A 27578-nucleotide genomic window follows, 5' to 3' on the forward strand; every position below is an offset into this window, starting at 1 on the left:
GCTTTGATGTTGTCCTTATACCTCATCTTTTGGCCACCCTGGGCACGCTTTCCCTCAACAAGCTGAGAGTAGAAAATCTGTTTTGGGAGGCGGAGATCCGGCATTCGGACAACATGACCAGTCCATCTGAGCTGGCGTTGAGCAACAGTAGCGGTGATAGTGGGAATGTCAGCCTCACTCAGGACGCTGGTGTTGGTGCGTCGGTCCTTCCAACTAATTCTGAGGATTTTTCGGAGGCATCTTTGGTGGTACGTCTCCAGGGTTTTTACGCCCTCCTGTATGTGGTCCAGGTCTCCGATCCATAGAGAAGAGTGGGCAGCAAGACAGCTTTATATACCATGATTTTGGTCTTTGCCAGGTCACGGTTCTCAAATACTCTCTTCCTTAGCCTTGAGAAAGCCCCACTGGCACAGCTGAGACGGTGTTGTATTTCATCATCTATGTTGGCTTTTGATGATAGGATGCTGCCTAGGTATGGGAAGTGGTCCACATTTTCCAGTCTAGTGTTGTCAATGGAGATGTTTGGGGGTGAGACTGGAGTACTGTTTGGTGGTGATTGATGGAGGATTTGGGTTTTTTATATTAATTGTTAGTCCTAGCTGTTTGTACGCCCTCGTGAAGGCAACCAGTGTACACTGTAGGTCCTCTTCTGAGAGGGCTACAAGGGCGTTATCGTCTGCATACTGTAGCTCCATAATGGATATGGTGTTCGTTCGACCTTTGGCCCTAAATCTGTTGATGTTAAAAAGTCGCCCGTCAGTTCTGTACATAATCCGAACTCCATGGGGAAGATGTTTGTCGGTGAGATGGAGGATGGCAGTAATGAAGATGGAGAACAGGGTTGGGGCAATGACACATCCCTGTTTCACTCCCGTGTCAACCCTGAAGGGCTCTGTTGTATCTCCACTACTACTGAGGACTGTAGCTGACATATTGTCATGTATCAGTCTCAGTACCCGAATGTACCTCTCTGGGCATCCAAACCTTGCAAGAACCAGCCAAAGGGCTTGACGGTTCACAGAGTCAAAGGCTTTAGTAAGGTCTATAAAAGCCATGTATAATGGTAAATTTTGCTCCCTGCACTTTTCTTGGAGTTGACGAGCAGTGAAGATCATATCCATCGTGCCTCTATTTGGTCGAAAGCCACTTTGGGACTCGGGAAGGATGGTTTCTGCAAGGGGTGTAAGCCTGTTGGCCAAAACCCGAGCTAGGGCTTTCCCTGTGGTAGAGAGGAGAGAAATGCCCCGGTAGTTCCCACAGTTTGCCTTGTCTCCCTTCTTAAAGATGGAGACAACTAGGGCATCTCTAAGTTGTGCAGGGAGTTTCTCTTGTTCCCATATTTTGAGCAGCAGGGCTGAGAAGATCAGGCCCGCCTTTCTTCAGGATTTCTGCTGGGATGCCGTCAGAACCAGCCGCCTTATTGTTTTTCATCTTCCTAATTGCATCCCGCACCTCTTCCAGACTGGGTGGTTCTCCCATGCTCTCAATTATGGGCTGTTGGGGGAGTTTTTCAAGGGCCTCCATCTCTGGAGTGGTGTCCCTGTTCAGAAGATCCTCGTAATGCTCTTTCCATCTATTTGTTATTTATCCCTTTCCTTTCAGCAGCGTGAGCCCATCCTTAGACCGAAGGGGGGTCAGAGAACGGTAGATGGGGCCGTATACCACTTTTGTGGCTTCAAAAGCCACTTTGGATGTAGTGCATTAGGCATAGTCATGAGTTTCCTGGTTTTCTGGTTCGAGTTGTCTCAGTTCTTCTTTTGTCCACCCTATAAACGGCCCAGAGTATCTTACTAGTGATACTGTCCATGTATTTATACCTTTTATTAGGTTTCTGCTATATAATTTAGTTTCCAGGAGTTTTCTTGTTCTCCTGAGGTATTCCTTTCCAATTTTCTCTTTCATTTCCGTTGCTCTGATGGTGTCCGCTTCCAGAATTCCCAAGTATTTATAGTCGTCTTGTTCCCCTAGTGCCCTCATTTCTGTTTGGTTGGGTAGTTCCATGCCTTCTGTCGTTTCCAGTTTTCCCTTTCTTATAACTATTTATGCACACTTTTCCATTCTGAATTCCATTTGGATATCTTGACTGAAGATCCTTGTAGTGTTAATTAGTGTCTCTAGCTCCTTTTCAGTCCTTGCAAAAAGTTTCAGATCGTCCATGTACATCAGGTGGTTCATTTTTTCCTCTGTATTGGGGAACTTGTATCCGGCTTGGCACTTTCTCAGAATACTATTCAAGGGCATCATGGCTATGATGAACAGTAGTGGTGATAGTGAGTCTCCTTGGAAGATGCCTCTTTCTATGTTAATTTCTGTTATGTGTTGTCCATCAGCTGTCAGTTCCAGTCTCCATGTTTTCATTGCATTTTCTATTACATTGGCGATCCCGCTTGGTATCTTATACATTTTTAGGCATTCTATTATCCATGCTTGGGGGATCCTGTCGTACGCTTTTTTTGTAGTCGATCCATGCCATGGCTAAATTCTTTCTCCTCCTTTTTACCTCCTTTAGGATCTTTTGATCTATATATAGCAGGTCATGTGTTCCTCTTTTTCCTTTTTGGCATCCTTTCTGCTCCTCGGGGATGAGTCCACGGTTATTCAGTGAGTGGTAGATTTGTTCCCTCGGTTGTGCTGTCAGTATCTTCCACATGGTGGGTAGGCATGTGATTGGCCTATAGTTGCTAAGGACACTTCCTTTCTCCGTGTCCTTCTGTAGCAGTGTTGTCCTACCTTTTGTCATTCAGTCTTGCACGTTTGCTTCCTGTATACAACTTCTCAGGTTTTGAGATAGCCTTTCATGCAACGTTGTGAATTTTTTTAACCAGTATGCATGTATCCCGTCGTGCCCTGGTGCCCTCCAGTTTGCCATTTTTCCTAGGGTTTCCTTGCTGATTTTATTCACTGTTCCTTCTTCGATTTGTTGTAATTCTTCTTTCATGTCTTTCAGTCACTCGGCATTTCTATTGTGATCTCGTCGCTCTTCCCATATTTTACTCCAGTAGAGTTTTGTTTCTGTCGGATTTGGTTGTTCTGTTTTTGTTTTTCCTCCGTTCACATTTTGGTAGAATTGATGGTCATTAGTTTCAAATGTTCTGTTTTTTTTGCATTGTTCAGATTTATATCTATATCGTCTCAATCTCGCTTCTTTTGCTTTTATTTTTTGATCCAGTTCTTCATGTTTCTTGTTTAGCCTCTCCCTGTCAGTTACATTTCCAATATTCCGTTTTCTCCACAGTTCTTTCTTCCTGTTGATCTTTTTGGTTTCTTTTTTATGTTTGTGTATTTGGGTTTCTAGTCTTATTTCCCATCCAGGTTACACCCGTCTAGCTGAATCCACTGTGAAAAATTTCTCCCACTCTATATCTGTGCCTAAATCAAAACGCGGATTTCATGAACAAAGCTTCTTTCTTAGAACTGCGCGCCTGTGGAACTCTGTTCCCTCTGCCTGCTTCCCTCCGGACTACAACTTGGATGTCTTCAAGTCCAATGTTAACAAATTCCTAATGAACCGCCCCCTTTAGTAAACACTTCAGCAAATCTCCTCACTAACCCTTATCCCTGAGTGGCTTCCCGACCTTGATAAGTGGTGATCACTGTGTAAAAAAAAAAAAAAAAAAGGTTTTATCGGTCCGCTTGTCCCCGGTTGTTTTTCTGATTTGAGATTCATACTTCCCGTTTTGGCGCCTGCGTAAATCAGGTTGTTTAAGTCTGTGATTGTGTTTGTTGGGATGTGTGGGAGGAGTTTGTTAACTTTCTCTGTTTCTGTTTTTAATTTCTTTCGCTCTTGGTTCTTTAACGATGGGAGTTTTATTTTTTCCTCGTTCATGAACTGTGTTATTTTATTTATTTCATTTGCTTCATTCTCTGTTAGTTCTGTTTCATTGTTCTCGGTTTCAACGTTTTTGTCTTCGGTCTTCGTAGGTCCTGGGCCTTTGGTGTTTTTACTTGTGAGGCTTCAACTTGTGGGGTTTTTCTACGAGCAGTTCCATTGGGGGTGTTTCTTGTTCAGTTTCCTCATTTATTTTTCGCTGAATTTCTGCTAGTTCTAGTTTAGAGAGCCAACCTTTCTTGAGTATCAGTCTTGCTTGGTCCGCAATTCTTTGTTCTGTCGTATGGTAGTCACTGGATAGGTCCCGGTCCCATAGTTCTTTCATTCGTTTCCGATAACCTCCATATCTATATTCAGGATGACTTCTATAATAGCATTCCATTACGAGTCTATTTTCTTTTGTTGTCCATTTCTTTCTTTGTTTTTTTTTTTTGTTTTTTTTTATGGTTATCACGGCTGTGCTGTGTTTGTTCGTTATCATTTTGTTCCCTGAAATTAGAGGTTATACTTACCTGTTCAGCGTCCATGTTATTTGAGTTTCTGAAACTAGAAAGTTGGCCAACATTCGCAGGATTACGACCGGGTCCCCCATGCTGGCTACCGAAGGAGCACCTGCCGATCATGACACCCAGATCTTTCTTCTGGGTCTCATGGTTTGAATTATTTGTAATTGACATTTTTCATGTTTTGGTGTTTGTGGCAGCACCGAGCCTAGAATTGTTTTACCTGTGGTTCTGACGCAGGTATAGTTTTTGGCTCCCATGTATACATTAGGTATCGTGCACTATCACACATACATACAAGGCATAAATAGAAGATTAAAAGAAATAAAAAAACAAATAAATAAAAAATAAAATAAAGAAATAAGAAATAAGAAAAAAAATTATATATTTAAAAAACTAAATAAAAATTTTAACCAAGTATGTCGGAATTAGCATACCGACGAGTAGGGGGGGGGAGAAGAAAAGACGGTTTAAGTCTTGCAACGAAATGTCGACGTTGCTTACAAGTAAATATAAAAGTAACAAATGGGTAACGATGGTCGAAGTGTAATTTGTCTAAAAGACAGCAACGACAACAACAACAGTAGAGCGGCCACCCCTTTTATCTACTCCAACTCTCAGTCAACGAGATTCACGCGTGACTGGAATGTCTATTAAACTTGTAAGGAATAGGCACTCAGGTTCTTTGATTAACGGACCACCAGCCGTGTTGGTCACAGCTACCAGCACTCATTTCTTCCCCACCGACCTACCCTCGGCAAGTCAACCAATTCAAAAATCTCACAAGTATTCTATTAGTAAAAGTCGGTATTGATGCTATGAAAGAAGGCGTTTGATGATAGGTCTACCTTACACCATATTGGTAAGTCGCTAGAAATGTTGGATGGGAGGAAACCGAGGAAGGCAACTTCCCTAGATGATGTGGTAGTATTTAATTGCCTCGTCCTAAGTCGGAACAATTTCCACGTTCATATCGCGAAAAGGACTGCTTTCGGTTACAAGTTCGGAGCAACGTTCAGTTAAGTTATTCGTCAGCCGGCCGCCTGGCCACTTTTCGCATTCATGTTAGAGGATTTGCATTAGTGAAATTTAAATGGACAAACAGAATTATACATTTATATCGCAATAGAGACTGCTTTGTGAAATAAATTCGAAGTAATAGTTAACTATTTTTTTTTGTTTTTAAAAAAGACAAACTCACATTTCGTTTAATTCTTTTAGAGAGTTTCGGTGCCTCACACGTGTTAAATCATCTCTATTAGGACTCGTGTTAAAGTTAATGTCTAGTCGTCGGTCAGTTAGAGTGTAAAAATAGGTATGGGAGTCACAGCCCTTTGCTAGTACAAATATACACGTATGTATATATATATATATATATATATATATATATATATATATGATTTTCAGAATGTGAGAGATTGTATATAATAATAAATTACACAGCCAAACAACGTCGCAGCACACAAGAGCCATGACAATCAACAAACCGGAAGTCCGAGACTCGAGTTTCGCCCTCATTTGGGCTCATCAGTTAGACACATCCGAACTCAGGATTCGAAACCCGAGCATCTTGCATGCGAGGCAAGCACTCTACAAACTGAGCAACACGCACACACTTTCTTTCTATATCCCTCTTTCTCTCTCTGTCTCCCCCTCTCTTTCTCTCTTCCTGTCTCTTTCTTTCTCTCTCTCTTTCTCTGACTTTCTCTCTCTCCTTCTCTCTTTCTTTTTCCTCTCTCTTTCTTTCTCTCTTTCTCTACCCTCTTTCACTCTTTTTCCGTCTCTCTGTTTCTCTCTCTCACACACACACACACACTTTCTCTCTCTCTCTATTCCTCTTTCTCTCTCTGTCTCCCCCTCTCTTTCTCTCTTCCTCTCTCTTTCTTTCTCTCTCTCTTTCTCTGACTTTCTCCCCACCTCTTTCGCTAAACTTTGCAAAATAATTTGCGTTATCGCAACAACCGCTTACCATTGATTTCTTGTTGGCGGCGACCATTGGTCTTCACTGGAATTTGGGGTGGCAATAAGCCTCCCCGAGGTCCCATTCCTTTTTGCACTCCTCCAGCGGAGATCTGGCTAGTGCTTTCTCTCCTCGGTCTTGCCATCCTCCTTGACCCTCATTATTTATGCTGACACTCACAGAAAAAAGGAGGGGGCGGTATCTTCATGTGATTTTTCTTTTTGTTTTGCATCTGCATCTGTTTCTATATTCAGTATGTGTTTGTAGTTCATGTGTGGTGTTAGTTTCCGCATTCAAGGATTTTCCTTAATATTTCTGCAGTTTTCATTATTGAAATTCGTTGTATTTTTCTCGATCATCCCTCTGATTCCAATCTTTCCTATTCTTTTTTCAAAGTTTTTCGGTATCGTTCCTAGTGCATCTACTATTAGTGATGTTATCTTTAATTTTTTCGTTTTCCAGATCCCTTTGAGCTCTCTGGCCAGTTCAGTGTATTTGCTCTGCTTCTCAGTCTCCTTGGTCTTCACCCTGTGAACTGCTGGGACGGCAAAATCTACAATCTGGCAGGACTTTTCCTTCTTGTTAACTACGATGACATCTGGTCTTCTTGCTTGGATGAGTTTACCCGTTTGTATGTCCATGTCCCATAGGATCTTGTGACTTTCATTTTCCACTACAAACAAGTAAATTAATATTTATATTTTGCGTTATCGCAACAGATATTTACTAGTGTTAATTTATCCCTGGCAGCGAATATTTGTCTTCATTGGGGTTTGAGTGGTAATAAACCGGACCATTATACTCCGCACTTGTTTTTTAATGGATATCTTCATCAAGCAGGCCTGTTCGATCGAAAATGACGTCATACACTTTGGTACTATTCGAGACATACCAAAAAGTGTTTAAAGTGCACGCGAGGCATTAAATATTTCTTTTGTTATTACTGGCCGAAAAAAATACATTGTTGATTTGAGTGATGGTCCAATCGAGAGTCCATATGTAATATCGGGTTTGTATTACTGTACACATAGATTCGAAAAGTTATAAAAAAAAAACAAATATATAACAAATAAATGTTATCAAAGACAAGATAAGTTACTTTTCTACTTAACTGTATAGGTTTTTAGTGTTTTTTATTTAATGTAACATGTTTATTCAGCTCGAAAAACATACAGTGTTTACCGATGTCTTGGAAAGTGTTTAAAAAAAACACTCTCTTTGACACGGTAAGTTTGGGAAAAGAAGTTATAAATAAAAAACTAGATAAAATACTATTAAAAACTCGCTCAATATATGTTACTGTGACATAGGCTGACATCTATTCGGTGTTTTTTTAACAGTATTTTGCATACTTTTTTATTTTTAACTCCTTTTCCCAAACTTACCGTGTCAAAGAGAGATTCGGCCGCCATTTTAAATTTTCCAATACATCGGTAAATACTGTATGTTTTTTTAGCTTAATAAACATGTTGCATTAAATAGAATCACTAAAACGTTATCCAGTTAGGTAGAAGTAAATTATCTTGCCTTTGATAACATTTATTTGTTATATATTTGTTTTTTGACAACTTTTTCGAATCTATGTGTACAGTAAAACAAACCCGTAATATCAACATTCACTGCCGCTGCCAGGTATACTGTCATGCTGTTACAGCTCCGATCTGCTTTTAAAAGCTTCCGTAATACGACGCGTTCAACAAGAAACGGATGCGATGATTCACAGAGCCATTCCTCATAGCAATAAAAAGCAACGACGCCACGAGTAAATTATCCGCGCCATTTTAGTGACAAGCATTTGTGTCGGTTTCTTTTCAACGGTAACAGTAGCCACGAATCAATCATAAAGAATGATTTTTCTTTTGATAGAAACGGACGAATCCGTTTTCTGATCGGGTGCGACTACGTATTTCACTGAGAGGCGTTGTTCGTCAGTCCGTTTAAAAAAAAAAACGTTTTTTCATAAATAAACGTGGGGTTAAATGAACATGTTCTAGGCTTCTTGATTAAGATAAGAAACGTACCTGAAATTTGCTTAATCCCCCCTCTCTCTCTCTCTCTCTCACACACACACACCACACACACTTTCTCTCCCTATCCCTCTTTCTCTCTCTCCCTCTCTTTCTCTCTCATTCCCTCTCTCTTTCTCTCTCTCCCTCTCTTTCTTTTTTCCTCTCTCTTTCTTTCTCTATTTCTCTACCCTCTTTCACTCTCTTTCCTTTTATCTGTTTCTCTCTCTCTCTCTCTCACACACACACACTTCCTCTCTCTATCCCTATTTCTCTCTGTGTCTCTCCCTCTCTTTCTCTCTCTCTTTCGCTGACTTTCTCTGTCTCCCTCTCTTTCTCTCTTTCCTCTCTCTTTCTTTCTCTCTCACTCTTTCTTTCTCTCTCTCTCTCTTTCCCTCTTTCTCTCTATCTCTTCCTCTCTCTTTCTCTCTCTCTTTCTCTCTCTCCCTCTCTTTCTCTTTTCCTCTCTCTTTTTTCTCTCTTTCTCTCCCCTCTTTCTCTCTCTTTCCCTCTCTCTGTTTCTCTCTCTCTCTCTAACACACGCACAAACGTGATGTTGCTTGTCTCAATTTTTTATAATTATCAGATTGACAAAAAGTTATTTCGATGATATCGCTGAAGGCGTTTTTTAATCATTTCTCACGCAGAAAGTTGTCGAGATGCTTGAAAAAGTAGTAGTCGATAGGTGAGAGGTCTGCAGAGTATGGCGAATGAGGCAAAGTTTCGTAGCCTAATTCGTTTAACATTTGCAGGGTCGGTTTTGCAACGTGCGCTCGAACATTGTCGTGCAGGAGAATTGTACCTTTTCTGTTGACTAATGCTGGGTATTGTTGTCGAAGTTTCTGGTGCATTTTATCATTTTGTTGACACTACTTTTCAACCGTAATGGTTTCGCCTGCATTAAAAAAAAACTGTAATGGATGAAACCGGTCACAGACCATCAAACATCACTTTCTTTTAATGCAACTGCGGTTTCTGAAAGTGTCCTGGGGCTTTGCTGGCGTCTAACCACTGAGCTGAGCGCCGCTGATTATCGTAAAGAACCCACTTTTCATCGCGAGTTACAACTCGGGTCGTTTTTGTTGCGTAAAAGAAAGGAAGATGACACTTCATAACGGCGTTTCTTTTGGTCGTCGTTCAATTCGTGAGGATCCCATTTATCAAGTTCTTTTGTCTTTCTAATCTCTTTCAAGTAGTTGAAAATCGTCGTATACATTATGCCTAATTCGGAAGCAATTTCTCGAAGAGTTTTCTTCAACTAAAGCTCTTAATTGATCGTTGGCAACATCTGATAGCCAACCACTACACGCATCATCTTCAAGACTTGTCACCGCCACGAAATTTCTTAAACCACCATTGTGCTGTGCGTTCAGTAGTAGTTCCTGGGCTTCGTTGATATCGCAAGCTGTTTTAGCAGCTTATCGGTCTAGCTGGAATTGCGATGAGAAAATTGTGCGAATTTGCTTATTTTTCATCTTGTATACAACGTTCTGAAAAGAAGACATAATTGTTTTAAAACGATTGTAATTTAAACGATTGGATAGAACGAAAAACGCTCTTTAAAATAATATATAAAGTAAAGGTATTATAACGAAAACTTATTTGAAAATACATCATTTGCAATCAGTAGGACACAATAGCAGAACAGGTATGTCGTTATGTATGGTAGCACATCTAAGACAGTAAACGACCAAGTTCTCTCCGATTCTCTATCCTCTGATCTTGATCACGTTGTACAATGGGGAAAGGAATGGCTGGTTACTTTTAATGCATCTAAAACCAAGCTTCTATCTTTACATCATCAACGTTCTGATCCCCATCTGGCATCAATTAAAATGAATGGCTCTCGTCTTGGGGAGGCCTCAAGTTTTGACAGGATTCTGGGCTTGACCTTTACTCCTGATCTTAGATGGAATACGTACATCAAATCTGTTGCCAAGGCCGCTGGAAAAATGGTCGGATCCTTCTATCTATCCAGTAGATATCTCACTGCTGATACAATTATCTCTATATAAGAGCCAGATACGTCCAAGGATGGAATACTGTTGTCACATATGGGCAGGAGCTGCTAGAAAAGACTTGTCCTGCCTTGATAGGGTTCAAAATAGACTTCGTGGCCTGGTGGGAGATGTCCTTTTCTCTTCGCTGCAACCTCTATCTCACAGAAGAGATGTTGCGAGTTTGTCTCTGCTTTATCGTTATTTTCATGGAAAGTGTTCGACTGAGCTTCAATCTATGGTCCTCCCTCGCCAAACTTTCACAAGGAACACTAGACTAGCTGAAAACATTATCAATAATTTTCCCCACTCTTTATCTGTGCCTAAACCTAAACATAGATTCCATGATCAAAGCTTCTTTCTTAGAACTGCACGTCTGTGGAATTGTCTTCCGTTTTCCTGCTTTCCAGCTGTCTATAATATGGTTGTCTTCAAGTCCAACGTGAACAAGTTTCTGATGAGCCGTTCCACTTAAGTTAACAAATTTACCGAACTTCCATTACTATCGATTACTATATTGTCATTTTGACTACTCTACACTTTTTAACGCTTATCCTTGAGTGGCCTATCGGCCTTGATAAGTGGTGACGCCTATATAAAAAAAATTTAAAATTACGCAAGAACTTTCTTGTCAACCTAGTATATAACAGCTTGAATTAAAGTTTAAAATGCAAACGTCAAGTATCATGCTTAAATTGCGCTCTAAACAGAAACATTGATTTCGAATGCGCGCCTGTTATATCAAAGAACCTACTGTTGATTTCATATGCGTAGCCTTTTTACTTGGCGGTGATAATGGGTTGAATGTAAGTTTCAAATGAAAAGGTATCATGGTGTAATTGTGCTCTAAACAGAAACATTCATTTCGAACACGCAAGAACGTAAAATAAAAGTGTGCCAACAGTACACTATAGTTAACAAAGGAAAAGAGAGCAAAAAAACATATAATCAACAAATAACTGTTACCAAAGGCAATAAAAAAAGAGGAGTGAAAAAACGTATAATCATCAAACAACTGTTACCAAAGGCAATAAAGAAAAAAAAACATATAATCAACAAATAACTGTTACCAAAAGCAATAAAGAAAAAACGTAAAAAAGACAATTGTTTTAAAACGATTGTAATTTAAACAATTAGATAAAGTGAAAAACGCTCTTTAAAATAATATTTAAAGTAAAGGTATTATAACTAAAACTTATTTGAAAATACATGACTTGAAATCAATATTAAAAATTCTGCAAGAACTGTCTTGTATATATTTGTTTACTGTTTTTTTTTGGGGGGGGGAGAATTCCATCAAAGTGCTAGAAAGACAACGGAACACCATTCAGCATTAAGTGGAGGATCATAGAGAGAAGACCAGCATACTCACCAGCCTGAAAACGGTGCCAACTTTGTGATGCGGAGAAATACCACATTATAAAGACTATTAATGACCCTCAAAAGACCTGTTTGAACATACGCAGCGAGACCTTCAAAGCCTGTTTGCATAGGAGACAAGCGCTACTAATAAACTGGGAGGACCGAACAATAAACAAAGACCCCACCACGTAATAGGAATTTCTTCAAGAGTACTCTAGATGCCGTCAACTTAACGCATAAATTAGTAAAGTGTAATGGACATTTAGGAAATTGTAAGTATAAATATTAAGTATAAAAATTAAGTATAAACATTAAGTATAAAAATTAAGTATAAATATTAAGTATAAAAATTAAGTATAAAAATGAAGAATATTATAACTACCTTAAAGAACAAAACACATATATAAAAAACTTAGAAATTAAATAGCCTGCACACCTACCCTCAACTATTTAAAATATTTAAAACAAAAAAGCAAAAAACATAAATAAGATAGATTAATTACGTCCCTTGGACGAACTGAAACATTGATTATCTCCCCTTAACGGGAAAAAGGGAAGGGAAATTAATAAGATAAATTAATTATCTCCCTTGCACCAGCTAAATTTAACAGAAGGCAGACCGGAAACCATGCAAAAACAGAACAGTACATATTTACTAAAAAGCATTAAATAAAAAATTAAAAATTAGAAAATTCATATTAGAATAAAATAAAGTATACAGTGATAGGAATAAGCTATAGTTAAATAAAAATGGATCACTATATAAAAAATAAATGCGGGCCTGGAAATGTTTTTCCTCTGACAGAAACAACATGGCTGACGAGAGCCGAACATCATTTATGTGTATCCATTAACTGGTTCCCTTTATGTTGGGCTTGAAACCAACGGTACCAATGTTTTTCTGAACTTCGGTACAATTAAATATATATATAACCATTTCTGTAAAGTCTGGCGAAGGTGCTGGATCGTAAATATGATTCGGCAACCGAAACATGTTTAACTAAGCAGATAAAACGATTATTAAAAATAAAACACATATTTGCTCTGCAATAGTATTGAGCACTCTCTTCAAGTTTTTTCTAATTACAATTTTTGCTAGATATATATATATATATATATATATATATATATATATATATATATATATATATATATATTGTGTCAGGTCATGTTATATGCTAGTGGTACCATGTAAGTCCGGGTGCATTTTTATTTTATTTTGTTCTTATTAGTGAGTTCAATTTACGATAAACGAATGGTACCATTTAAAATCGCCGCAAATCATTTCTTTGTTTGAATATTTTAAAACTAAACATTAATAATTTTCAATAGTTAAACCCAAATATCAGCTGACCCTCTCTCTCTCGCTCTCTCTCTCTCTCTCTTTCTCTCTCTCTCTCTCTCCACCTCTGTAGCTTAATGTGAAAATATTGTGGAGAGAATAAATTGTCACTCCTCATATAACCAAAATTGACAGCGTCTGTTATATACAGGGTGTCCCAAAATGTTTGACCCCATTTCGTAGGCCAATAATTTTGACAATTTTCGTTGGAATGACCTCAAATTATCACAGCTTGTATATAAACGTTTAAAGTTTTTGCGTGTAACGTTTGGCATTCATCTTTTTCATATTAAGAAATGCCGTTCACTTCAAAAGAAAAAGCATTTTGCGTGTTAGAGTACACTCGGAATCAGTCACCGAAGAAAATACAGCTTGCCTTCTTCATAAATTTTGCAAAAAAGCACCAACTACAAAGCAAATTAGGACTTGGAACCAAAAATTTAAAGAAAAAGGCATATGCATATGCATATGCATACCTAAATCGCCAGAACGACCATCAATATCAGCAGAAACAGTGGTGCAGGTTCGTGAAACCTCCATGCGTAGTCCCCGGAAGAGTATTAGAAGAGCAAGTGTGGTAACCCACATTCCACAAACAATAGTTTGGTGAATTCTGTGGAAACGATTGCGTTTTAAACCTTATAAGCTACAGCTCATTCAGGCCTTGGGGGAAGGCGATTAGCAAAAACGTTCAGGATTTTCTGTTGAAAAGCAAGATAAACTCGAAGAAGACGATTTCGATGATTGGCTAGTTTTTAGTGATGAAGCCAAGTTTCACACGTGTGGCAAAGTTAATAAAAAATAATGTTCGCATATGAGGCGAAGAAAATCCTCATGGCACAGTTGAACACGAGAGGGGCTCATCAAAAGGTAATTTTTTGTGTGCAATATCCAAGAAAAACGTTTATGGACCATTTTTCTTCGACTCGATGTGTGCAGAGTCACACGCGGTGTTCATATTTAACATTTATGAAAATCCGTCATAAAGCAAACAAATATTTGTACTTTTCTTTGTAAATTTAACCAATAAAATTTATGACCTTCAACATAAAGTGTATTTAGTTTCATTAAGATCCATCAAGTAGTTTCCGAGATATGTGCATTTAGAATCGGGTCAACCATTTTGGAACACCCTGTATTTTGATTAATCGGACAATTATTCTCATTTCGGGTGTTACTGGCACAACGTTTCGGTCGCTGTACCCTGCGACCTTCTTCGGGCGTTGAATACATGTTTCTTTTTTCTCTACCAAAGAAAAGAGGGGTTAGCTCTGCATTGCAAGAAATTGAACCGTGGGTTTGAGTGTGGGTCCGTAGATCAAGTAGTTTCCGAGATATGTGCATTTAGAATCGGGTCAACCATTTTGGAACACCCTGTATTTTGATTAATCGGACAATTATTCTCATTTCGGGTGTTACTGGCACAACGTTTCGGTCGCTGTACCCTGCGACCTTCTTCGGGCGTTGAATACATGTTTCTTTTTTCTCTACCAAAGAAAAGAGGGGTTAGCTCTGCATTGCAAGAAATTGAACCGTGGGTTTGAGTGTGGGTCCGTAGATCAAGTAGTTTCCGAGATATGTGCATTTAGAATCGGGTCAACCATTTTGGAACACCCTGTATTTTTATTAATCGGACTTCTTCGGGCGTTGAATACGTGTTTCTTTTTTCTCTACCAAAGAAAAGAGGGGTTTGCTCTGCATTGCACGATGTCAAACCGTTGGTTTGAGTGTGGGTCCGTAGATCAAGTAGTTTCCGAGATATGGGCATTTAAAATCGGGTCAACCATTTTCGAAACCCCTGTATAGTCGCCGCGCATTTTGGCACACGATTTATGAAGTAAATAGACAACACGGCGAAAACAATACAACATAGCCCCAACCCTAACCAACACCAGGTGCTCTCTAAAATGGAGTAGTGTTACCACATCTGGCCAGGGCACGTCTTATCCTTGATATTGATAGAGTTCAACTTCGAACTTGTGGGCCAGCACTGAGTCCTGCTGTTGTATAATGGCGAATTATATCACCATTATACAGCTATACAATGAGCGTATGTTGCGATATGTACTTGTGACGAAGGGTTCATCATTATAAAAACCCTTAAATGCGAGAACTGACATACATTATCTATTTTTTTTACATGGAGGTCACCGCTTATCAAGGCCCGAAGGCCACTCAGGGATAAGGGTTATTGCGTGTACAGTAATCAATGAGATAGTATTGTAGTAATCATTAGTATTGGGGGTTTGATAGAGTGTCTTACTTAAGAGCGTGGTTTGTCAGGAATTTGTTTATGTTGGACTTGAATACATCCAAGTTGTAGTCAGGTGGGAAACAGGCAAACGGAAGAGAGTCTACAGAGTTAAAGCACAAAGAAGCATTACTCAATGCGATTGTTTAGTCATGTGATACGATCAAGGCCATATAAAACTACTGGGTCGACATAAATTAAATAAACTTTTACTTCAAACCGTTTTGATTTTAGAATGATGCTGTGTTTTTGGAAACCGCAAACCCAGTCCGATTCTACCTCAATGTTGTCTCATGATCATGAATTGGGTGACCTGTTTGACGGGTTTACTGTTAATAGTCATGTTTAGGTTAAACTGTGATTTAGCTGTAGACATACATTCTGTTTTCTCTTGGTTTATTTCTAATCCTATCTCCTTTGCATTCTTTGGTAATACATAAATACATTAATAAAAATTTGAAAGTCAGTTTATGCCGTAAATAAATGAATTGGTTGGTTGGCTGGTTGTTTTTGTTTTACGGCATATCAACCCTTTTCAGGTTATTTAATGCCGAATCCAGTGATTTTGAAGAAAAAATTTTGATAGAATATATTTCTTTTTTTTCAAGTCGGTTTCTATTTAACCCATAGTTGAAACCCTAACAGGTACTACCACTCTGGGTCAGAGTAGACCTGGGAGCAATGGTAATTAAAGAGTGGCTCCACACTACCCAAAGCCTGCAAGCTGGGGCCTCACCATCGGATATAGTTTAAGGTCATATCCAAAACCTTTTAATGAATTGGGTTACCTGTTTAATGGGTTTGCTGCGAATAGTAATTTTTTTGTTTTGTTTTGTTTTGTTTTTTTTGTTGTTTTTTTACACGCCTTCACCCCGTAACAAGGCATTTTGCCACTTGGATGTAAGGGGCTACTATTTGGGACCATGCCTAAGAAAGATTAAGATGTTGGTTAACGTTGCTTGGGAACTTCTGCATATCAGTACGATCAAGGCTATATGTTTCGGAGAATTTCGAGTAAAATAAAAATGTGACTTTTTGATTGATTCGCTTCAATCCGGTTTTCTTTCGGTTCTCGTTTCGGCCAAGTTTATGGCTTCACGCTAGAGGAGAGGCCATTGCCATGGCTATTAGTCATTGTCAGCATCATTTGTGCCGATGACGTGGCACCTGTTGTAATTGATGGACAGGAAAAGGATGAGATATATCATCGCACTAACGGATTAGCTAATCGATGCCTGTCAATGACATCGGTGGCTTTTTGTTATCGAATGCGACCATGCATCTTTACAAGAGGCTCTGTCCAAAACGTCATACCCTCACATGTCCATAAATACATATTCTCTTTGAGTACACGTGTTATATATATTGTGTGCGAATGTGTGTGTGTGTGTGTGTGTGTGTGTGTGTGTGTGTGTGTGTGTGTGTGTGTGTGTGTGCTGACGTACGCTGCGTGTCAAATTATTAACAAGATAACATTTCTTTTACCAGTTTCAGAAATTTACCGGTAGTTTCGTATCAAAAGCTTCGGAAACGTTGGCAATGCTGAGCTGCGCGTACTGTGAAATTTTCGTACTGTTCCGCGCAATGTAAACGACTTCCCATCGTATATATATATATATATATATATATATATATATATATATATATATATATATATATATATATGTGTGTGTGTGTAATGAAAAAAAAATAATTCTAAAACTCAACACGCACACTACAGGCCTTAACAAAAACCTAGGACTACTCAGTGACTACGGAAATTTACCGGTACATATTCTCTTTGAGTACACGTGTTATATATATTGTGTGCGAATGTGTATATATATGTGTGTGTGTGTGTGTGTGTGTGTGTGTGTGTGTGTGTGTGTGTGTGTGTGTGTGTGTGTGTGTGCTCATTTTACCAGTTTCAGAAACACCAGTACATTTATTGCATTTCATTATTCTGAATTATATATATATATATATATATATATATATATATATATATATATATATATATTGACACGCAAATTATTAACGAGATGTTATTTTTTACCAGTTTCAGAAATTTACCGGTAGATTCGTATCAAAAGCTTCAGAAACGTTGGCAATACTGAGCTATGCGTATTGTGAAATTTTCGTACTCTTTCGCGCAATGTAAGCAACTTGCCATCGTAATTGCTGAATCCACGGTATTTGAGGTGTGTCAAATTATTAACAGGGCATTTTGTTTCGTCAATAAAATGGGTAGTAAAGGTGGTCGAAGTAGTTCTGAAAAGAGTACTATTATATATATATATATATATATATATATATATATATATATATATATATATATACTAGCATGGGCGCCCGGCGTTGCCCGGGTGTTTGGATATGTATGTTGAGCAAAAAAACAGTGGTAGTAGGAAGGCAGGCTCGAACCTGTACCGCAAAGGAGGAAAAGAACGGGGTAAAACTTAACGTTTATGCTGTTAAGACCACCGCCAAACCGGATGCGACATTTTATTAAATTAAGGCTACACAATCTAAAGGAGAGGATAACTTTCGGAAATATTGGCGAAAAAAGTGACCCCTCCTGTAGAAAAGTGCCTAGTTAAAGGGGAAGATATTAATGTTTTTAGCCAATTTTTCGATATTTGTCGTATGAAAGGTCGAACTTTAAAACGATACTAATCTTGGTAAAATCCGTCGCCTCCAATGGAAGGCAGACATACAAACAGACATACATACATGCATTTATATATTGGCAACTAAAAATTTTCCACTCAAACTGATGAAAAAGCTTGCCCTATCTCTGAATACCCTTTAGGTAAAATTTCAAATATTTAGACCAGAAAGTTTCTGAGTAATTTGGAAGAGACCGCAGAGGTCAATTTTTTAAACTTTGACCCGTATTATGACCTCTTAATATTTATTGTTTTGGGCTCAAATCAAGTTATTAAGTTAGATCCATGTCCAAGAAACCTATATCTAAAATTTCAAGTGCGTAGACCCAAAATTGTCGGAGGAGTTTGGTAGAGTTCTCAAAGGTCAAATCGTTGAACTTTGACCCTTAATCGCCAAATTTCTAGCCAAAAACCGATTACATCGATTTTCCCAAATCTCAGTACTCGGTATATCAAATGTCGAGTCTGTAGACTAACAATTGACAGAGTTATTGCGTAGGGAAATGTACACACACAGACACTTTCACTTTTATATATATATATATATATATATATATATATATATTAGTTCTCGCGTGAAAGCACAGGACACAAAATGTTTTAAATAATAATAATAATAATAATAATAATAATAATAATAATAATAATAATAATAATAATAATAGTAATAATAATAATAGAATAACAATAACAAGTCTTTGGCTAGCGAGGACTACTATTGAGCGTAACCAGTTACACAGTCCTTTTGAAATTTTCATCTCTATTTTTCTCGTTATCTACTGAATGTCTTTAATGAAACCTATATAAAATATGTTCCTTATTAAAGTGTAAAGATTTTCTATTCTGAAAGAAGTTTTAAAAAATTTAATCTAAAAAAGTTATTTTAAAGGTTTTGTTAAAAAAATTCAGATTCTCTCATTATTCAGACATGTATGACAAAGAGGGAGTTGCAAAAAAGAGTTGTGGTGTGAGGAGAATTACAAACTGAAACAGAGAGAATATTCACACCTTTAATAATACAAAGAGGGCGTTGCAAAAATGAGTTGTGGTGTGAGGAGAAATACAATCTGAAATAGAGAGGCGGAGAGTTTTTATAAATACATACAAAATCACATTCATCTTTTTTTAAATCCAAATTAATAAATTAAATAAAATATAATCTTAAAAAGATAGGATACAAGTTAGAAAAGCATTTCATCCAAGGCATGAAAATTGTTAAACAAAATGTTTTTACTATAGGCTTTAAAAATAAAGGTACAAGATTCAATTTGAAATTTATTTATCTTCAAAGTGCACTTTTATACATTTTACAAAGTAAGGAATTACATTTTTATACCTTACTTTGTAAAATCTTTTCTAACTTGTATATATATATATATATATATATATATATATATATATAATTTTTTTTTTTTTTTTTTTTTTTTTTACTATAATAATTAAATACCTACAGACACTATCTATCTGCGTAAGTATACTTTGATAATTATGTTTCAGTTTGAAGAAATATGATATAATAAAATTATGGGGTGTTCGTTCGCGCCTGACCTCCATAAAATGGAAATACGTCGCAAAGTTTAACAAGGTTTTTTTTTTAATATAGATCCACAGAATATTGTGATAAGTGTTTCAGTGTGAACAGGTATGGTATAATAAATCATGGGGTTTATCTATTTTATTTTTACTTTCATCATATTTTGGTTTGGTTTTGATACCTCCAAATTCAACCCAAATTTACAACCCTTCCTTTTCATAACCTATCATACTTTCATAAATCAGAGTCCATTTTCTGTAGGCTGTTTTTGAACCCAGACAACGACGGGTACTTTTGCTAGTATATATATATATATATATATATATATATATATATATAATTTTTTTTTATTATAATAATTAAATACCTACAGACACTAGTGTTTCATCCTTTCGGGATTTTTCAGTGCAGGGTGTCACGATTACTACCAGTCGAACGATTCGAACCCCGCGACACGAGACATTTCTGGCTCGATTAGCGGAGGCCGTATCCATTCGGCTACTATTAACCGTGTGAAATAGCGTTGAATTTTAAACATTTTAATTTAAATGTTCATTACGTCAGACAGACAGTGATCAAATCGTTATACGATGATCTACGCATAAGAGCTAAATTGACCGACTTTTAATTCAACGGAAAGTGCTCAACGATAAGAAACGAATTTCTTAAAGGGGCTGTCATAATTATTTTTTTTTTACTATAATAATTAAATACCTACAGACACTAGTGTTTCATCCTTTCGGGATTCTTCAGTGCAGGGTGTCACGATTACTACCAGTCGAACGATTCGAACTAGCTAGTATGGAAGCCTGTGATTATAAGTTTTACAAGATATTACTGACAGTAATATTCTATAAGTACTATCCCACCTAAATAAAAATTGCTCGATATACAAGATAGAGCAAATAAATCAAATTTTAGTCATTCAATAAATTTAAAAATTGATGACGTGAAATGTTTGAATTTCAAATCCAAAGACATATATTATTTTATGTAAAACAAAGAATACATTTGAAATATTATAACTCCTTATCTCCTTATTTGAAATATTATAACTCCTTATCCTATAGGATTTCGATGTCTACCAGCTTTTCAGAGTAGAAAATATTAGTAAATAGTTAAAATGGTTTACACCTTATTTGCTAAAGTCAGTGAGACATGGAAAATCACAATTAAAAGTTGTTTAAGTATTTAAATATCATAGAGTAAAGCAAGTTAATGAAAAGGATATAAACGTTAACATCCAAATTGCATGGTAAAATCCGAAGTGAATGTCTTTGATAGCAGTGTTGTAAAATGATCCAAACTGTATTTTGAGTAATCCACATCACAAGGTAATAGTCCGAAGTAGGCATTTTCTTGTAGCAATTTTCTTTGTTTATATAATGGGTCCGGTAATTTAATATATATATATATCTTCAATCTATGGTCCCCGCTCGCCAAACTTTCACAAGAAACACTCGTCTAGCTGTACACACTATCAATAATTCCCCCACTCTTTATCTGTGCCTAAACCTAAACATAGATTCCATGAACAAAGTTTCTTTCTTAGAACTGCACGTCTGTGGAATTGTCTTCCGTTTTCCTGCTTTCCGGCTGACTACAATATGGTTGTCTTCAAGTCTAACGTAAATAAGTTCTTGATGAGCCGTTCTATATAAGTTATCAAATTTACCAAATTTTCATTACTAATGATTATTATATTGTCCAATATCTACTGTACACTCATTAACCCTTATCCTTGAGTGGCCTCTTGGCCTTGATAATGTGGTGATGCCTATGTAAAAAAAACAAAAAAAAACAAACATGGACAATCACAATTAAAAGTTGTTTAAGTATTTAAATGTCATAGAGTAAGGGAAGTTAAAGAAAAGGACATAAAAGTTAACATCCAAATTGCATGGTAAAATCCGAAGTGAATGTCTTTGATAGCAGTGTTGTAAAATCATACAAACTGTATTTTGAGTAATCCACATCACAAGGTAATAGTCCGAAGTAGGCATTTTCCTGGAGCAATTTTCTTTGTTTATATAATGATGGATTTGTTTATTAATAAACATATAAATTGATATATTTAATATTTTTTTATGATTATAGAACATGAGCTTAAAATTCCACTCTAAAATAACTTTCAAATTGTTAATAAAATATATATAGGGAAGCCTATGGTCAGGGTTCTAATAATAACAATAACAAAAAAAAACAACCAGAATAGCAGATCCTATGATATACTTCCCAGTAAAAACCACAAGAAGTTATACCAAAACCCGCGTTATACATCTCCACGTTCTCTCTCAACTCAACTCCCCAATATACGAGTCACTAACACTGGGATGAATAAACTACTAATGATAAAACATTGAAAACATTCACTTATATAGGTGCAACTTCAAACTTAATAAAAGTAAGCTAAGTTTCTCTCACTGTTCAAAATGTCGAGATCCAGCAACAAGCGAGAGCAAGATAGCCAGCAACAAGTTAAACTGCAGACCAGCTTAATGCGGGTACTGGTCTCCCGCTTTATGGTTTTTTAAATCAGAGATTTGCTTCTCCTAGAAAGATTGCCTTCCCCACGGCTACAACCCAACACACACATGCATACACACAAACACACATGGTGCTAGTTGGCCGTTGACCCCGAAAAAGGGTTCATTTACCTTTTGGAAGGTCTTCTTTTTAATCCTTCAGGGAGACTAGCCACCTTCCTCACCAAACAAGTTTAGTCGCCGGTGACCTGACCATGTGACAGGTTGTACCAGTAGCATATAACATGACCTGAAACTAGGTAGACATACATACATACATACATACATACTTAATGCATATATATAAATAAAAGAAAACACACGCGCACACACACAAACACACACACACACATCCTATACATTAGTAACGACCTTGGATCACAGTTATCTTCCTAGGGAAGCAAATAACTTCATAATACTATAAAACAGTACACACATTCTTCAAACCAATAAAAGAAAACACACACACACACTACCCTAAAGGAAAAGCAAAAACACAAGCAGAAATAGACAGTGAGAGAGAGAAACACACCACAGGAGTGACCACAGCCCAATAAAAGAGTAATAAAAATTGAACATTCCAATGAATAGTAGACACTTACACGTTTCCACCTCTTGGAAACATTTCAAATTAACTACGAAAATGCTATTTTTACATCTCCGACCCATTTTGAAAATAATTTCTGAATAGGACGCTTCACAGAACGTCTGAAACGCGTTAAAAACGATTTCAATGATTTAAAAACATTATTACAATGATCTAAACATAATTCTGAATGAGAAACCAAGACACGGAATAATAAAATAATGTTAAAAAATATTATTTTCTTAACCCATTTTATACATATATATATATATATGTATGTGTGTGTGTGTGTGTGTGTGTGTGTGTGTATAAGAACAAGTAGTTAATAAAACATGTTAAAAAACACTTTGAAAAACAGTTAAAAACATATTTAATTTTTTTAAAAAAAAGCACAATGTAAGTGGATAGTCTTTAATCCGTAGAGTTTCGAAGAAATACTTTCCTTCTAATCAGAGGGTAGGATTTAACAAGTATTTGATGAAACTACAAGTAAGTCATAGATCTTACTTGGTAACAAATAGTGAAGCCGAGGGAATATGGTGAAGAAAAAGGTGATTTCACGTGAATGGATAGTCTTGTGAAGTGTAAAATATCCAATAACGGTAAAATCCAAAAATCCAGAATCCAAAAATGTTGGTTAAATTTCCATTTCCACAAGTAAAATCCAAGGGATTCGCGTAATTGGAAGATGGTCCAAAGTAATCCAAAAGGCAGATATCCGTGGAATAATTCACAAATGGTTGCAAGGAAAAGGGAATGAGTTATTAAAAGAAATATAAGACGTGCGTAGAAAAAAAGAATTTAAAACGACTGTCAAGTCTGGGTTGATTTTGGGAGAACGACTTATATATATATATATATATATATATATACATATATATACATACATATATATACATACATATATATATATACACACACACACACACACACACACATATATATATATATATATATATATATATATATATATATATATATATATATAAGCACTATAAAGGTGGTGACGGGTGTCTATTTAAATAGACATTCCGACGAGTTATTTTACGGACGTCAATTCCATGGTCGAGTGGAAGAACTGCCGACTGTCAATACGACAGTTCTGGGTTCAATCCTTGGCTTGGGAAGGATGCTAGTCTAGTGGCACTGATGAGTTGTGATACAACGAAACAGGACTGTATGTCGATGACTACAAAAAAAAAATATATATATATATGCATATATATATATATATATATATATATATATATATATATATATATATATATATATATATAGTTCTGCAAATCCACTGATAACCGGGTTCAGGCTGTGGTATCCTGAACACCTGCCGTGATTTATAGTGAGGAAAGACTTTGCACTGAGACAATCCCACTCTCTGAACAACTGTCACATTGATCCAAAAAGAAGAGCAAGTCAACATCATTGGAAGCAGCAGTTGCCGCAGGTTTTCGTTCTCCTAGAGAGGTTGCCTTCACTGCCGTGGTGAAGGCAACAAACAAACATACATACATACATACATACATACACACTAACGGACAGGTGAGATTTATATAATAGATAATTATTATTGGTTTTCTTTTTTTTGTATATTTTATTTTATTTTTATTTTTATTTTTTTATTTAATTATTTTTACTTTATTTATTTATTTTACTTTTATTTATTTATTTATTTTTATTTATTTTATTTGTATTTATTTATGTATTTTTACTTTATTTATTTATTTATTTATTTTTACTTTATCTATTTTATTTTATTTATTTATTTATTTATTTTTATTTATTTATTTTTACTTATTTATTTTTACTTTATTTATTTTATTGTTATTTATTTATTTATTTTATTCTCATTCATTTATTTATTTTTATTTATTTATTTTTACTTTATTTATTTTATTTTTATCTATTCATTTATTTTTATTTATTTTATTTTTACTTATTTATTTTTACTTTATTTATTTATTAATTTTATTTATTTTATTTTTATTTATTCATTTTTACTTTATTTATTTATTTTATTTTCATTTATTTATTTATTTTTATTTATTTTATTTTTATTTATTTAGTTTTACTTTATTTATTTATTTATTTTTATTTATTTTATTTTTATTTATTTATTTTTACTTTATTTATTTATTTATTTTATTTTTATGTTTTTATTTATGTTTTTTTATTTTTATTTATTTATTTATTTATTTTAATTTTATTTATTTTATTTTTATTTATTTTATTTTTATTTATTTATTTATTTTACTTCATTTATTTTATTTTTATTTATTTATTTATTTTTACTTTATTTATTTATTCATTTATTTTTGCTGTTTTCTTGTCACCGCTCTAAAAACGCTTCTTTTCTTTTTCTTTCTTTGTGTTTTGCAGTTTGGTCGGAGTCACCAGCCACAGAAGCATGAGTGCCGATTACAATGCAACCTTTGATACTGACAAAGAAGAAGGCATCACGTCGCCGATATTGCTGCAAGAGTTCGCCCACCGCTACTGGTCGATCCACGGTTACCTGAGTCTGGTCGTCTGTACCTTCGGGATCCTCACCAACATCGTCAACATCATCATTCTTACTGAGAAGAGCATGCGGACGTCAATCAACTGCATCTTAACCGGGATCGCCATATCCGACATTCTGACGATGACGTCGTACGTGCCGTTCGCCATTCATTTCTACATAGACCACACCCTGGATGTCACCCCAGAAAAGTACACCTTCGGCTGGGTGATGTTTCTCGTGTTTCACATCAACATTACGACCACAACGCACACCATATCAATATGGCTGGCCGTCTTCCTGGCCATACTACGATATACGTTTATCATATCGAAAGGGCGTGGCGAACGTATACCCAACCCACAGAGCACTGCCCTCATCGTCTGCCTCATCTATGTCCTGTCTTCGCTTTTTAACATCCCGCAATATCTAATTAACCGAGTGGTGGTCCGCTCCCAAAACGTCTCCAACGAAACCATCTACGGTCTGGGCGACATTGGCATCGGTGATAGCGATTCCAAACCGACGACTCTGGCGCTTATAAATTTCTGGTCATACGCTATCGTCGGTAAGCTCCTGCCGTGTGTACTTATAACGATATTCGGAGGACTACTTCTTCACACGCTGCAGGAGACCAAAGAGCGCACGAAGATCCTACGCAGTTCGTCGGTCGAACAAAGAGTGCGCCAACACTCTCGGACAACACGTATGCTATTGGCAATCATCGTACTGTTTCTAATCACAGAACTGCCGCAGGGGATTCTTATTGTTGTCAGCGGGATCGTTGACGGGTTTTTCCTGAATATCTATAGCCTGCTCGGCGACTCCATGGATATTATTGCGCTGGTGAACAACGCCATCAATTTCTTGTTCTATTGCACGATGAGTCAGCATTTCCGGAACAGCTTTGTTGAACTGGTGCGCAGCTCACTAAAGACATGCTTTCGATATTCCTTCCGCAGTGACGAAATTGGTAAATCCACCTCAGCATCAATGGTCTGAATTTCCCCTTGGAGAAAAAAAAATCAAAACGTTATTAAAATAAATCATTGGTCCTTCTCCAAAATTCAAAATAAAAAACAAAATACAGAAAAAAAAATCTTTATTATATACGTCACCATCACGGAATGAAAATATCATGTTCCAAAAATCATGTAGACTGATCAAGTAGTTTTATAATTTTTCTAAGAAAATCGAATTTTATAAGGAAAAAATCTGTTATCTTAAAAGAAAAAAAAAACACTTCACAATAATTTAAACTTGCAAGATCAACTTTGTAATGGTAACGATTTCACATTAATAGATTAAAATCGTTTAAAAATTATTTTCTTTCTAAAAAAAAGAGCACTTAACCAATTTACGTGAGTTTTGGAATAAGACATTTTCGTTTCGTTATGCCTACGTACATCGTAAGGAGTTTTCTGTAGTTTTTTTGGTTTTCTTTTTAGGTTGTACTGTGGACTTATACCAATTCATTTTGAAAAGAACCGACGAGATGGGTTTAAGAAATAAGGGGAGGTAATCCACATATTAACCGTCAGACTATTAAAAAGAAACGTTACTCTTCCCTCAAAAAATGGCTGTCGCTGTATGGGAACGACTTTATTCAATATTTCAATCTAGATTATGCGTAATGACGGTAAACGTTGGCGACATAAACAATGTCAAAAGAACTGCAGTTGTGAAATTAGTCCAAAATGGTGTTGTTGTTTTTTTGTTGTTTTTTGTTTTTTGTTGTTTTTTTTTTGCCTATTTATTTGTAACCTGTTTGGGTACGCGTACAGTTTAATCGCAAAATTAAAAATATGAAAATACTGAAAAAAAAGTTATATTCACATACCTGTTACGGAATTAAGTCCTCAGAAAAATAAAATAACTTAATTTGATCAAGTAGATTTTTTTTTTGTTTTTGTTTTTTTTTGTTGTTGCTTTTACAAAACATCGAGCAAAAGGTAGCCATGTTTCGATTTTTAGACCACGAGGAAGAAAGAGAGCTTATTATTTAACATGAGGGGGGTCGGCGCTTTAGACTGAGTTGTCTTCCTTTCTCGTTGCTAAAAAGTCCAAACATGTTTATCTATTGCTTGCTGTCATAAAAAAAAACTGTTTTTTCACTGTAAAAAAAAAAATTACTTGATCAAAAAAAAAAAAATCACTTAATTTGATCAAATTTTTTTTTTTTACAGCGAAAAAACAATTTTTTATGACACCGAGAAAAAGGTAGCCATGCTTCAATTTTTAGACCACGAGGAATAAAGAGAGCTTATTATTTAACATGAGCGGGGGTCGGCGCTTTAAACTGAGTTATCTTCCTTTCTCATTGCCAAAAGATCAAAACATGGTTGCTATTGTCATTAAAAAAACAACTGTTTTTTCGCTGTAAAAAAAAATTACTTGATCAAAAAAAAATCACTTAATTTGATCAATCTTTTTTTTTTTTTTACAGCGGAAAAACAATTTTTTATGACACCGAGAAAAAAGTAGCCATGCTTCAATTTTTAGACCACGAGGAAGGAAGAAAAGTTATTATTTAAC

At 36.1% G+C, this 27578-nt stretch overlaps 1 protein-coding gene across 2 annotated transcripts in view; it reads left to right on the plus strand.

Annotated features, from left to right (window-relative positions):
- The window catches only part of LOC145271382 (G-protein coupled receptor dmsr-1-like), a 544349-nt gene extending 517411 nt beyond the window's left edge, over nt 1-26938 (plus strand). For both annotated transcript variants that reach the window (XM_080126923.1, XM_080126922.1), the window contains one exon: nt 24923-26938. In XM_080126923.1, coding sequence (XP_079983049.1) covers nt 24951-26045 — 1095 coding nt within the window. In that variant the 5' untranslated portion in view covers nt 24923-24950 and the 3' untranslated portion in view covers nt 26046-26938. The remainder of the gene's footprint in view (nt 1-24922) is intronic.
- The last annotated feature ends 640 nt before the right edge of the window (nt 26939-27578 follow it).

Source organism: Euprymna scolopes, chromosome 46 (genome assembly GCF_053919585.1).
Source record: "Euprymna scolopes isolate OS-2025 chromosome 46, ASM5391958v1, whole genome shotgun sequence".
Classification (NCBI taxonomy): Eukaryota; Metazoa; Mollusca; class Cephalopoda; order Sepiida; family Sepiolidae; genus Euprymna; species Euprymna scolopes.